Raw genomic sequence first — 14,868 nt, 5'->3', positions numbered from 1 at the left:
TTCTTCTATACTCTCAAGTAATATTCAAGATATAATAAGAATAAACGAACATTGGCACATGATCAAAAAGTATATAAAACGCAAGAATATACAAAAAAAATCGTCCCCCGATTTATTCCAGAGCAAGAACATTGAGCGATATTGTAACTCATACGGAGCTTGAATCTGTCATAAAAACCTCCTGTTTGGGTAATAACCGCGGGGGTAATTATGGGAGTTCCCCCTGTGTCTATGGTTCTAATACTATCCATACCACTACTTTTCCTGCCCCGCCATCGGGATGTAAAATTGACATAATAGCATTTATTAATTGTCCCGCGGAAGGTGTCGCTTTTCAGATTTTAATTTTGTCCAGAGTACGTCGACGTGTTCTCTCTGCTTGTCATTCGGTGTAATAAACGTGGCTTTTAATGAGTAGAACGCCAGGCCGGGATCAGCGCATGGCGGCAGGATGGTGGCAGGATGGGGATTTTCATGTCTGTTGATGAAGCTTTTCTCCAGTTTTGGGAATCACTAGACATGCGCCACTAATGATGTCCTACATTTTGAAAGTTGGCGACACATTTGTTCCACACGGTGAGATATCGGGATTGGATTTTATTTGCTACTCCGACCTTGGTTGTCCAAAGATTTCAGTGGGAATTTATCTTCCTAAATCTGGTGCCATTTGTGTGACCCACTTTTACAGCCGGGCGACTTTGTGATAAATAACCCGGTAGATTACAAAGAATTAAAAAATGCCGGTGGTAGACAGCAGGGTACGTGTAGGAAGTATCAAGTATGAACCTGATGATCAGCTCTATTAAACAATTATATTACTAGCCCTCTACCATAATTACCAGCCCCCTACCATAATTACTAGCCCCCTACCATAATTACTAGCCCCCTACCATAATTACTAGCCCCCTACCATAATTACCAGCCCCCTACCATAATTACTAGCCCCCTACCATAATTACTAGCCCCCTACCATAATTACTAGCCCCCTACAGTATGTATCACGTGGGAAGACAGTGAGGCTGGATTGGCCAGGTCCTGTACAGGTTATTGCTGTGGGATATTATGGTCTCATCGGACACGTCCCTGTATCCCTGTATTCCTGTCACCCTCAGGTGGTCAGCACATGAGCGTCAGATCGGGGCGCTGGCCCGCTCCTTGGGCTTCACCCACGTGTCGCTGTCCTCGGAGGTGATGCCGATGATCCGGATGGTGCCCCGGGGGTATACTGCCTGCGCCGACGCATATCTCACCCCCTGTATACAGAGGTACCTGGATGGGTTTCGCAGCGGCTTCCAAAACCAACTGAAGGTGAGACACGGGGGGAAGGACATTCTGTGTGACCCCCCACTAACAAGGGACATTCTGTGTGACCCCCCCACTAACAAGGGACATTCTGTGTGACCCCCCCACTAACAAGGGGTATCCCGTGTGTCCCCCCCACTAACAAGGGACATTCTATGTGACCCCCCACTAACAAGGGGTATCCCGTGTGTCCCCCCCACTAACAAGGGACATTCTGTGTGACCTCCCACTAACAAGGGGTATCCCGTGTGTCCCCCCCACTAACAAGGGACATTCTGTGTGTCCCCCCCACTAACAAGGGACATTCTGTGTGTCCCCCCCACTAACAAGGGGCATAGAGATAAGGGATATCCTGTGTGACCCTCCCACTTACAAGGGGTATCCCGTGTGTCCCCCCCACTAACAAGGGACATTCTGTGTGTACCCCCCACTAACAAGGGACATTCTGTGTGTGTCCCCCACTAACAAGGGGTATCCCGTGTGTCCCCCCCACTAACACGGGACATTCTGTGTGACCCCCCCACTAACAAGGGACATTCTGTGTGACCCCCCACTAACAAGGGGTATCCCGTGTGTCCCCCCCACTAACAAGGGACATTCTGTGTGACCCCCCCACTAACAAGGGACATTCTGTGTGTCCCCCCCACTAACAAGGGACATTCTGTGTGTCCCCACCACTAACAAGGGACATTCTGTGTGTCCCCCCCACTAACAAGGGACATTCTGTGTGTCCCCCCCACTAACAAGGGACATTCTGTGTGTCCCCCCCACTAACAAGGGACATTCTGTGTGTCCCCCCCACTAACAAGGGACATTCTGTGTGACCCCCCACTAACAAGGGACATTCTGTGTGACCCCCCACTAACAAGGGACATTGTGTGTGACCCCCCCACTAACAAGGGGCATAGAGATATATATCCCGTGTGACCCTCCAGTGACAGGGCACAGAGATAAGGGATATCCCGGTGTGTCCCCTCCCAGTGACAGGGCACAGAGATAAGGGATATCCCGTGTGTCCCTCCCAGTGACGGGGCACAGAGATAAGGGATATCCCGTGTGACCCTCCCAGTGACAGGGGCACAGAGATAAGGGATATCCCGTGTGTCCCTCCCAGTGACAGGGCACAGAGATAAGGGATATCCCGTGTGTCCCTCCCAGTGACGGGGCACAGAGATAAGGGATATCCCGTGTGTCCCTCCCAGTGACAGGGGCACAGAGATAAGGGATATCCCGTGTGTCCCTCCCAGTGACAGGGCACAGAGATAAGGGATATCCCGTGTGTCCCTCCCAGTGACAGGGCACAGAGATAAGGGATATCCCGTGTGTCCCTCCCAGTGACGGGGCACAGAGATAAGGGATATCCCGTGTGTCCCTCCCAGTGACAGGGCACAGAGATAAGGGGATATCCCGTGTGTCCCTCCCAGTGACAGAGCACAGAGATAAGGGATATCCCGTGTGACCCTCCCAGTGACGGGGCACAGAGATAAGGGATATCCCGTGTGTCCCCCCCGTGACAGGGCACAGAGATAAGGGATATCCCGTGTGTCCCTCCCAGTGACAGGGGCACAGAGATAAGGGATATCCCGTGTGTCCCTCCCAGTGACAGGGCACAGAGATAAGGGATATCCCGTGTGACCCTCCCAGTGACAGGGCACAGAGATAAGGGATATCCCGTGTGTCCCTCCCAGTGACGGGGCACAGAGATAAGGGATATCCCGTGTGTCCCTCCCAGTGACGGGGCACAGAGATAAGGGATATCCCGTGTGTCCCTCCCAGTGACAGGGCACAGAGATAAGGGATATCCCGTGTGTCCCTCCCAGTGACAGGGCACAGAGATAAGGGATATCCCGTGTGTCCCTCCAGTGACAGGGCACAGAGATAAGGGATATCCCGTGTGTCCCTCCCAGTGACGGGGCACAGAGATAAGGGATATCCCGTGTGTCCCTCCCAGTGACAGGGCACAGAGATAAGGGATATCCCGTGTGACCCTCCCAGTGACAGGGCACAGAGATAAGGGATATCCCGTGTGTCCCTCCCAGTGACAGGGCACAGAGATAAGGGATATCCCGTGTGTCCCTCCCAGTGACAGGGCACAGAGATAAGGGATATCCCGTGTGTCCCTCCCAGTGACGGGGCACAGAGATAAGGGATATCCCGTGTGTCCCTCCCAGTGACAGGGGCACAGAGATAAGGGATATCCCGTGTGTCCCTCCCAGTGACGGGGCACAGAGATAAGGGATATCCCGTGTGTCCCTCCCAGTGACAGGGCACAGAGATAAGGGATATCCCGTGTGACCCTCCCAGTGACGGGGCACAGAGATAAGGGATATCCCGTGTGACCCTCCCAGTGACGGGGCACAGAGATAAGGGATATCCCGTGTGTCCCTCCCAGTGACGGGGCACAGAGATAAGGGATATCCCGTGTGTCCCTCCCAGTGACAGGGCACAGAGATAAGGGATATCCCGTGTGACCCTCCCAGTGACGGGGCACAGAGATAAGGGATATCCCGTGTGACCCTCCCAGTGACGGGGCACAGAGATAAGGGATATCCCGTGTGTCCCTCCCAGTGACGGGGGCACAGAGATCAAGGGATATCCCGTGTGTCCCTCCCAGTGACAGGGCACAGAGATAAGGGATATCCCGTGTGTCCCCTCCCAGTGACGGGGCACAGAGATAAGGGATATCCCGTGTGTCCCTCCCAGTGACAGGGCACAGAGATAAGGGATATCCCGTGTGTCCCTCCCAGTGACAGGGCACAGAGATAAGGGATATCCCGTGTGTCCCTCCCAGTGACGGGGCACAGAGATAAGGGATATCCCGTGTGTCCCTCCCAGTGACAGGGCACAGAGATAAGGGATATCCCGTGTGTCCCTCCCAGTGACGGGGCACAGAGATAAGGGGATATCCCGTGGGTCCCTCCCAGTGACAGGGGCACAGAGATATGGGATCGAACCCGTGGTCCCTCCCAGTGACAGGGGGCACAGAGATAAGGGATATCCCGTGAGTCCCTCCCAGTGACGGGACACAGAGATAAGGGATATCCCGTGTGGACCCTCAGTGCGGGGCACAGAGATAAGGGATATCCGTGTGTCCCTCCCAGTGACAGGGCACAGAGATAAGGGATATCCCGTGTGTCCCTCCCAGTGACAGGGGCACAGAGATAAGGGATATCCCGTGTGTCCCTCCCAGTGACAGGGCACAGAGATAAGGGATATCCCGTGTGACCCTCCCAGTGACAGGGCACAGAGATAAGGGATATCCCGTGTGTCCCTCCCAGTGACGGGCACAGAGATAAGGGATATCCCGTGTGTCCCTCCCAGTGACAGGGCACAGAGATAAGGGATATCCCGTGTGACCCTCCCAGTGACGGGGCACAGAGATAAGGGATATCCCGTGTGTCCCTCCAGTGACAGGGCACAGAGATAAGGGATATCCCGTGTGTCCCTCCCAGTGACAGGGCACAGAGATAAGGGATATCCCGTGTGTCCCTCCCAGTGACAGGGCACAGAGATAAGGGATATCCCGTGTGACCCTCCCAGTGACGGGGCACAGAGATAAGGGATATCCCGTGTGTCCCTCCCAGTGACGGGGCACAGAGATAAGGGATATCCCGTGTGTCCCTCCCAGTGACAGGGCACAGAGATAAGGGATATCCCGTGTGACCCTCCCAGTGACAGGGCACAGAGATAAGGGATATCCCGTGTGTCCCTCCCAGTGACGGGGCACAGAGATAAGGGATATCCCGTGTGTCCCTCCCAGTGACGGGGCACAGAGATAAGGATATCCCGTGTGTCCCTCCCAGTGACAGGGCACAGAGATAAGGGATATCCCGTGTGACCCCTCCCAGTGACAGGGCACAGAGATAAGGGATATCCCGTGTGTCCCTCCCCAGTGACGGGGCACAGAGATAAGGGATATCCCGTGTGTCCCTCCCAGTGACAGGGCACAGAGATAAGGGATATCCCGTGTGACCCTCCCAGTGACGGGGCACAGAGATAAGGGATATCCCGTGTGTCCCTCCCCAGTGACAGGGCACAGAGATAAGGGATATCCCGTGTGTCCCTCCCAGTGACAGGGGCACAGAGATAAGGGATATCCCGTGTGTCCCTCCAGTGAAGGGCACAGAGATAAGGGATATCCCGTGTGTCCCTCCCAGTGACGGGGCACAGAGATAAGGGATATCCCGATGTGTCCCTCCCAGTGACAGGGCACAGAGATAAGGGATATCCCGTGTGTCCCTCCCAGTGACAGGGCACAGAGATAAGGGATATCCCGTGTGTCCCTCCCAGTGACAGGGCACAGAGATAAGGGATATCCCGTGTGTCCCTCCCAGTGACAGGGCACAGAGATAAGGGATATCCCGTGTGTCCCTCCCAGTGACAGGGCACAGAGATAAGGGATATCCCGTGTGTCCCTCCCAGTGACGGGGCACAGAGATAAGGGATATCCCGTGTGTCCCTCCCAGTGACAGGGCACAGAGATAAGGGATATCCCGTGTGACCCTCCCAGTGACGGGGCACAGAGATAAGGGATATCCCGTGTGTCCCTCCCAGTGACGGGGCACAGAGATAAGGGATATCCCTTGTGTCCCTCCCAGTGACGGGGCACAGAGATAAGGGATATCCCGTGTGTCCCTCCCAGTGACGGGGCACAGAGATAAGGGATATCCCGTGTGTCCCTCCCAGTGACGGGGCACAGAGATAAGGGATATCCCGTGTGTCCCTCCCAGTGACGGGGCACAGAGATAAGGGATATCCCGTGTGTCCCTCCCAGTGACGGGGCACAGAGATAAGGGATATCCCGTGTGTCCCTCCCAGTGACGGGGCACAGAGATAAGGGATATCCCGTGTGACCCTCCCAGTGACGGGGCACAGAGATAAGGGATATCCCGTGTGTCCCTCCCAGTGACGGGGCACAGAGATAAGGGATATCCCGTGTGTCCCTCCCAGTGACGGGGCACAGAGATAAGGGATATCCCGTGTGACCCTCCCAGTGACAGGGCACAGAGATAAGGGATATCCCGTGTGACCTCCCAGTGACAGAGCACAGAGATAAGGGATATCCCGTGTGACCCTCCCAGTGACAGGGCACAGAGATAAGGGATATCCCGTGTGACCCTCCCAGTGACAGGGGCATAGATATAAGGTATATCCTGTGTGACCCTCCCAGTGACAGGAGAGACGTGTGTCCCCACGGAGTCTCTACCTCCCACCACAGGGGGACACAGTGACACAGACAGGGAGACGTATGTCCCCACGGAGTCTCTGCCTCCCACCACAGGGGGTCACAGTGACACAGACAGGAGAGACGTGTGTCCCCACGGAGTCTCTACCTCCCACCACAGGGGGACACAGTGACACAGACAGGGAGACGTATGTCCCCACGGAGTCTCTGCCTCCCACCACAGGGGGTCACAGTGACACAGACAGGAGAGACGTGTGTCCCCACGGAGTCTCTGCCTCCCACCACAGGGGGACACAGTGACACAGACAGGAGAGACGTATGTCCCCACCGAGTCTCTGCCTCCCACCACAGGGGGACACAGTGACACAGACAGGAGACGTGTGTCCCCACGGAGTCTCTGCCTCCCACCACAGGGGGACACAGTGACACAGACAGGAGAGACGTGTGTCCCCACGGAGTCTCTGCCTCCCACCACAGGGGGACACAGTGACACAGACAGGAGACGTATGTCCCCACGGAGTCTCTGCCTCCCACCACAGGGGGACACAGTGACACAGACAGGAGACGTGTGTCCCCACGGAGTCTCTGCCTCCCACCACAGGGGGACACAGTGACACAGACAGGAGAGACGTGTGTCCCCACGGAGTCTCTGCCTCCCACCACAGGGGGACACAGTGACACAGACAGGAGAGACGTGTGTCCCCACGGAGTCTCTGCCTCCCACCACAGGGGGACACAGTGACACAGACAGGAGAGACGTGTGTCCCCACGGAGTCTCTGCCTCCCACCACAGGGAGACACAGTGACACAGACAGGAGACGTATGTCCCCACGGAGTCTCTGCCTCCCACCACAGGGGGACACAGTGACACAGACAGGAGAGACGTATGTCCCCACGGAGTCTCTGCCTCCCACCACAGGGGGACACAGTGACACAGACAGGAGAGACGTATGTCCCCACGGAGTCTCTGCCTCCCACCACAGGGGGACCCAGTGACACAGACAGGAGAGACGTATGTCCCCACGGAGTCTCTGCCTCCCACCACAGGGGGACACAGTGACACAGACAGGAGACGTGTGTCCCCACGGAGTCTCTTCCTCCCACCACAGGGGGACACAGTGACACAGACAGGAGAGACGTGTGTCCCCACGGAGTCTCTGCCTCCCACCACAGGGGAACTCAGTGACACAGACAGGAGAGACGTGTGTCCCCACGGAGTCTCTTCCTCCCACCACAGGGGGACACAGTGACACAGACAGGAGAGACGTGTGTCCCCACGGAGTCTCTGCCTCCCACCACAGGGGGACACAGTGACACAGACAGGAGAGACGTGTGTCCCCACGGAGTCTCTGTCTTCCACCACAGGGGGACACAGTGACACAGACAGGAGAGACGTATGTCCCCACGGAGTCTCTGCCTCCCACCACAGGGGGACACAGTGACACAGACAGGAGACGTATGTCCCCACGGAGTCTCTGCCTCCCACCACAGGGGGACACAGTGACACAGACAGGAGACGTATGTCCCCACGGAGTCTCTGCCTCCCACCACAGGGGGACACAGTGACACAGACAGGAGAGACGTGTGTCCCCACGGAGTCTCTGCCTCCCACCACAGGGGGACACAGTGACACAGACAGGAGAGACGTGTGTCCCCACGGAGTCTCTGCCTCCCACCACAGGGGGACACAGTGACACAGACAGGAGACGTATGTCCCCACAGAGTCTCTGCCTCCCACCACAGGGGGACACAGTGACACAGACAGGAGAGACGTATGTCCCCACGGAGTCTCTGCCTCCCACCACAGGGGGACACAGTGACACAGACAGGAGAGACGTATGTCCCCACAGAGTCTCTGCCTCCCACCACAGGGGGACACAGTGACACAGACAGGAGAGACGTGTGTCCCCACGGAGTCTCTGCCTCCCACCACAGGGGGACACAGTGACACAGACAGGAGACGTATGTCCCCACGGAGTCTCTGCCTCCCACCACAGGGGGACACAGTGGCACAGACAGGAGAGACGTGTGTCCCCACGGAGTCTCTGCCTCCCACCACAGGGGGACACAGTGACACAGACAGGAGAGACGTGTGTCCCCACGGAGTCTCTTCCTCCCACCACAGGGGGACACAGTGACACAGACAGGAGAGACGTATGTCCCCACGGAGTCTCTGCCTCCCACCACAGGGGGACACAGTGACACAGACAAGAGACGTATGTCCCCACGGAGTCTCTGCCTCCCACCACAGGGGGACACAGTGACACAGACAGGAGAGACGTATGTCCCCACGGAGTCTCTGCCTCCCACCACAAGGGGACACAGTGACACAGACAGGAGAGACGTGTGTCCCCACGGAGTCTCTGCCTCCCACCACAGGGGGACACAGTGACACAGACAGGAGAGACGTATGTCCCCACGGAGTCTCTGCCTCCCACCACAGGGGGACACAGTGACACAGACAGGAGACGTATGTCCCCACAGAGTCTCTGCCTCCCACCACAGGGGGACACAGTGACACAGACAGGAGAGACGTATGTCCCCACGGAGTCTCTGCTTCCCACCACAGGGGGACACAGTGACACAGACAGGAGAGACGTATGTCCCCACGGAGTCTCTGCCTCCCACCACAGGGGGACACAGTGACACAGACAGGAGAGACGTGTGTCCCCACGGAGTCTCTGCTTCCCACCACAGGGGGACACAGTGACACAGACAGGAGAGACGTATGTCCCCACGGAGTCTCTACCTCCCACCACAGGGGGACACAGTGACACAGACAGGAGAGACGTATGTCCCCACGGAGTCTCTGCCTCCCACCACAGGGGGACACAGTGACACAGACAGGAGAGACGTATGTCCCCACGGAGTCTCTGCCTCCCACCACAGGGGGACACAGTGACACAGACAGGAGAGACGTGTGTCCCCACGGAGTCTCTGCCTCCCACCACAGGGGGACACAGTGACACAGACAGGAGACGTATGTCCCCACGGAGTCTCTGCCTCCCACCACAGGGGGACACAGTGACACAGACAGGAGAGACGTATGTCCCCACGGAGTCTCTGCCTCCCACCACAGGGGGACACAGTGACACAGACAGGAGAGACGTGTGTCCCCACGGAGTCTCTGCCTCCCACCACAGGGGGACACAGTGACACAGACAGGAGACGTGTGTCCCCACGGAGTCTCTGCCTCCCACCACAGGGGGACACAGTGACACAGACAGGAGACGTATGTCCCCACGGAGTCTCTGCCTCCCACCACAGAGGGACACAGTGACACAGACAGGAGACGTGTGTCCCCACGGAGTCTCTGCCTCCCACCACAGGGGGACACAGTGACACAGACAGGAGAGACGTGTGTCCCCACGGAGTCTCTACCTCCCACCACAGGGGGACACAGTGACACAGACAGGAGAGAAGTATGTCCCCACGGAGTCTCTACCTCCCACCACAGGGGGACACAGTGACACAGACAGGAGAGATGTGTGTCCCCACGGAGTCTCTGCCTCCCACCACAGGGGGACACAGTGACACAGACAGGAGAGACTTATGTCCCCACAGAGTCTCTGCCTCCCACCACAGGGGGACACAGTGACACAGACAGGAGAGACGTGTGTCCCCACAGAGTCTCTGCCTCCCACCACAGGGGACACAGTGACACAGACAGGAGACGTATGTCCCCACGGAGTCTCTACCTCCCACCACAGGGGGACACAGTGACACAGACAGGAGACGTGTGTCCCCACGGAGTCTCTGCCTCCCACCACAGGGGGACACAGTGACACAGACAGGAGAGACGTGTGTCCCCACGGAGTCTCTACCTCCCACCACAGGGGGACACAGTGACACAGACAGGAGAGAAGTATGTCCCCACGGAGTCTCTACCTCCCACCACAGGGGGACACAGTGACACAGACAGGAGAGATGTGTGTCCCCACGGAGTCTCTGCCTCCCACCACAGGGGGACACAGTGACACAGACAGGAGAGACTTATGTCCCCACGGAGTCTCTGCCTCCCACCACAGGGGGACACAGTGACACAGACAGGAGAGACGTGTGTCCCCACAGAGTCTCTGCCTCCCACCACAGGGGACACAGTGACACAGACAGGAGACGTATGTCCCCACGGAGTCTCTACCTCCCACCACAGGGGGACACAGTGACACAGACAGGAGAGACGTGTGTCCCCACGGAGTCTCTGCCTCCCACCACAGGGGGACACAGTGACACAGAAAGGGAGACGTATGTCCCCACGGAGTCTCTGCCTCCCACCACAGGGGGACACAGTGACACAGACAGGAGAGACGTATGTCCCCACGGAGTCTCTGCCTCCCACCACAGGGGGACACAGTGACACAGACAGGAGAGACGTATGTCCCCACGGAGTCTCTGCCTCCCACTACAGGGGGACACAGTGACACAGACAGGGAGACGTATGTCCCCACGGAGTCTCTGCCTCCCACTACAGGGGGACACAGTGACACAGACAGGGAGACGTATGTCCCCACGAAGTCTCTGCTTCCCACCACAGGGGGACACAGTGACACAGACAGGAGAGACGTATGTCCCCACGGAGTCTCTACCTCCCACCACAGGGGGACACAGTGACACAGACAGGAGAGACGTATGTCCCCACGGAGTCTCTGCCTCCCACCACAGGGGGACACAGTGACACAGACAGGAGACGTATGTCCCCACGGAGTCTCTGCCTCCCACCACAGGGGGACACAGTGACACAGACAGGAGAGACGTATGTCCCCACGGAGTCTCTGCCTCCCACCACAGGGGGACACAGTGACACAGACAGGAGAGACGTATGTCCCCACGGAGTCTCTGCCTCCCACCACAGGAGGACACTGACACAGACAGGAGAGACGTGTGTCCCCACGGAGTCTCTGCTTCCCACCACAGGGGGACACAGTGACACAGACAGGAGAGACGTATGTCCCCACCGAGTCTCTGCCTCCCACCACAGGGGGACACAGTGACACAGACAGGAGACGTGTGTCCCCACGGAGTCTCTGCCTCCCACCACAGGGGGACACAGTGACACAGACAGGAGAGACGTGTGTCCCCACGGAGTCTCTGCCTCCCACCACAGGGGGACACAGTGACACAGACAGGAGACGTATGTCCCCACGGAGTCTCTGCCTCCCACCACAGGGGGACACAGTGACACAGACAGGAGACGTGTGTCCCCACGGAGTCTCTGCCTCCCACCACAGGGGGACACAGTGACACAGACAGGAGAGACGTGTGTCCCCACGGAGTCTCTGCCTCCCACCACAGGGGGACACAGTGACACAGACAGGAGAGACGTGTGTCCCCACGGAGTCTCTGCCTCCCACCACAGGGGGACACAGTGACACAGACAGGAGAGACGTGTGTCCCCACGGAGTCTCTGCCTCCCACCACAGGGAGACACAGTGACACAGACAGGAGACGTATGTCCCCACGGAGTCTCTGCCTCCCACCACAGGGGGACACAGTGACACAGACAGGAGAGACGTATGTCCCCACGGAGTCTCTGCCTCCCACCACAGGGGGACACAGTGACACAGACAGGAGAGACGTATGTCCCCACGGAGTCTCTGCCTCCCACCACAGGGGGACCCAGTGACACAGACAGGAGAGACGTATGTCCCCACGGAGTCTCTGCCTCCCACCACAGGGGGACACAGTGACACAGACAGGAGACGTGTGTCCCCACGGAGTCTCTTCCTCCCACCACAGGGGGACACAGTGACACAGACAGGAGAGACGTGTGTCCCCACGGAGTCTCTGCCTCCCACCACAGGGGAACTCAGTGACACAGACAGGAGAGACGTGTGTCCCCACGGAGTCTCTTCCTCCCACCACAGGGGGACACAGTGACACAGACAGGAGAGACGTGTGTCCCCACGGAGTCTCTGCCTCCCACCACAGGGGGACACAGTGACACAGACAGGAGAGACGTGTGTCCCCACGGAGTCTCTGTCTTCCACCACAGGGGGACACAGTGACACAGACAGGAGAGACGTATGTCCCCACGGAGTCTCTGCCTCCCACCACAGGGGGACACAGTGACACAGACAGGAGACGTATGTCCCCACGGAGTCTCTGCCTCCCACCACAGGGGGACACAGTGACACAGACAGGAGACGTATGTCCCCACGGAGTCTCTGCCTCCCACCACAGGGGGACACAGTGACACAGACAGGAGAGACGTGTGTCCCCACGGAGTCTCTGCCTCCCACCACAGGGGGACACAGTGACACAGACAGGAGAGACGTGTGTCCCCACGGAGTCTCTGCCTCCCACCACAGGGGGACACAGTGACACAGACAGGAGACGTATGTCCCCACAGAGTCTCTGCCTCCCACCACAGGGGGACACAGTGACACAGACAGGAGAGACGTATGTCCCCACGGAGTCTCTGCCTCCCACCACAGGGGGACACAGTGACACAGACAGGAGAGACGTATGTCCCCACAGAGTCTCTGCCTCCCACCACAGGGGGACACAGTGACACAGACAGGAGAGACGTGTGTCCCCACGGAGTCTCTGCCTCCCACCACAGGGGGACACAGTGACACAGACAGGAGACGTATGTCCCCACGGAGTCTCTGCCTCCCACCACAGGGGGACACAGTGGCACAGACAGGAGAGACGTGTGTCCCCACGGAGTCTCTGCCTCCCACCACAGGGGGACACAGTGACACAGACAGGAGAGACGTGTGTCCCCACGGAGTCTCTTCCTCCCACCACAGGGGGACACAGTGACACAGACAGGAGAGACGTATGTCCCCACGGAGTCTCTGCCTCCCACCACAGGGGGACACAGTGACACAGACAAGAGACGTATGTCCCCACGGAGTCTCTGCCTCCCACCACAGGGGGACACAGTGACACAGACAGGAGAGACGTATGTCCCCACGGAGTCTCTGCCTCCCACCACAAGGGGACACAGTGACACAGACAGGAGAGACGTGTGTCCCCACGGAGTCTCTGCCTCCCACCACAGGGGGACACAGTGACACAGACAGGAGAGACGTATGTCCCCACGGAGTCTCTGCCTCCCACCACAGGGGGACACAGTGACACAGACAGGAGACGTATGTCCCCACAGAGTCTCTGCCTCCCACCACAGGGGGACACAGTGACACAGACAGGAGAGACGTATGTCCCCACGGAGTCTCTGCTTCCCACCACAGGGGGACACAGTGACACAGACAGGAGAGACGTATGTCCCCACGGAGTCTCTGCCTCCCACCACAGGGGGACACAGTGACACAGACAGGAGAGACGTGTGTCCCCACGGAGTCTCTGCTTCCCACCACAGGGGGACACAGTGACACAGACAGGAGAGACGTATGTCCCCACGGAGTCTCTACCTCCCACCACAGGGGGACACAGTGACACAGACAGGAGAGACGTATGTCCCCACGGAGTCTCTGCCTCCCACCACAGGGGGACACAGTGACACAGACAGGAGAGACGTATGTCCCCACGGAGTCTCTGCCTCCCACCACAGGGGGACACAGTGACACAGACAGGAGAGACGTGTGTCCCCACGGAGTCTCTGCCTCCCACCACAGGGGGACACAGTGACACAGACAGGAGACGTATGTCCCCACGGAGTCTCTGCCTCCCACCACAGGGGGACACAGTGACACAGACAGGAGAGACGTATGTCCCCACGGAGTCTCTGCCTCCCACCACAGGGGGACACAGTGACACAGACAGGAGAGACGTGTGTCCCCACGGAGTCTCTGCCTCCCACCACAGGGGGACACAGTGACACAGACAGGAGACGTGTGTCCCCACGGAGTCTCTGCCTCCCACCACAGGGGGACACAGTGACACAGACAGGAGACGTATGTCCCCACGGAGTCTCTGCCTCCCACCACAGAGGGACACAGTGACACAGACAGGAGACGTGTGTCCCCACGGAGTCTCTGCCTCCCACCACAGGGGGACACAGTGACACAGACAGGAGAGACGTGTGTCCCCACGGAGTCTCTACCTCCCACCACAGGGGGACACAGTGACACAGACAGGAGAGAAGTATGTCCCCACGGAGTCTCTACCTCCCACCACAGGGGGACACAGTGACACAGACAGGAGAGATGTGTGTCCCCACGGAGTCTCTGCCTCCCACCACAGGGGGACACAGTGACACAGACAGGAGAGACTTATGTCCCCACAGAGTCTCTGCCTCCCACCACAGGGGGACACAGTGACACAGACAGGAGAGACGTGTGTCCCCACAGAGTCTCTGCCTCCCACCACAGGGGACACAGTGACACAGACAGGAGACGTATGTCCCCACGGAGTCTCTACCTCCCACCACAGGGGGACACAGTGACACAGACAGGAGAGACGTGTGTCCCCACGGA

At 58.4% G+C, this 14,868-nt stretch overlaps 1 protein-coding gene across 1 annotated transcript in view; it reads left to right on the top strand.

The window, feature by feature from the left end:
* LOC142474711 (5-oxoprolinase-like) overlaps positions 1–14,868 on the top strand; it is a 174,291-nt gene that overhangs the window by 137,742 nt on the left and 21,681 nt on the right. The window contains exon 6 of the mRNA XM_075580899.1: positions 1,113–1,308. Within this exon, the coding sequence (XP_075437014.1) occupies positions 1,113–1,308 (196 nt within the window). The remainder of the gene's footprint in view (positions 1–1,112; positions 1,309–14,868) is intronic.

This window comes from Ascaphus truei, chromosome 2, assembly GCF_040206685.1.
Source record: "Ascaphus truei isolate aAscTru1 chromosome 2, aAscTru1.hap1, whole genome shotgun sequence".
Lineage (NCBI taxonomy): Eukaryota > Metazoa > Chordata > Amphibia > Anura > Ascaphidae > Ascaphus > Ascaphus truei.
The sequence above is the reverse complement of the archived record's forward strand: the minus strand, read 5'-3'. Positions and strand labels throughout refer to the sequence as shown.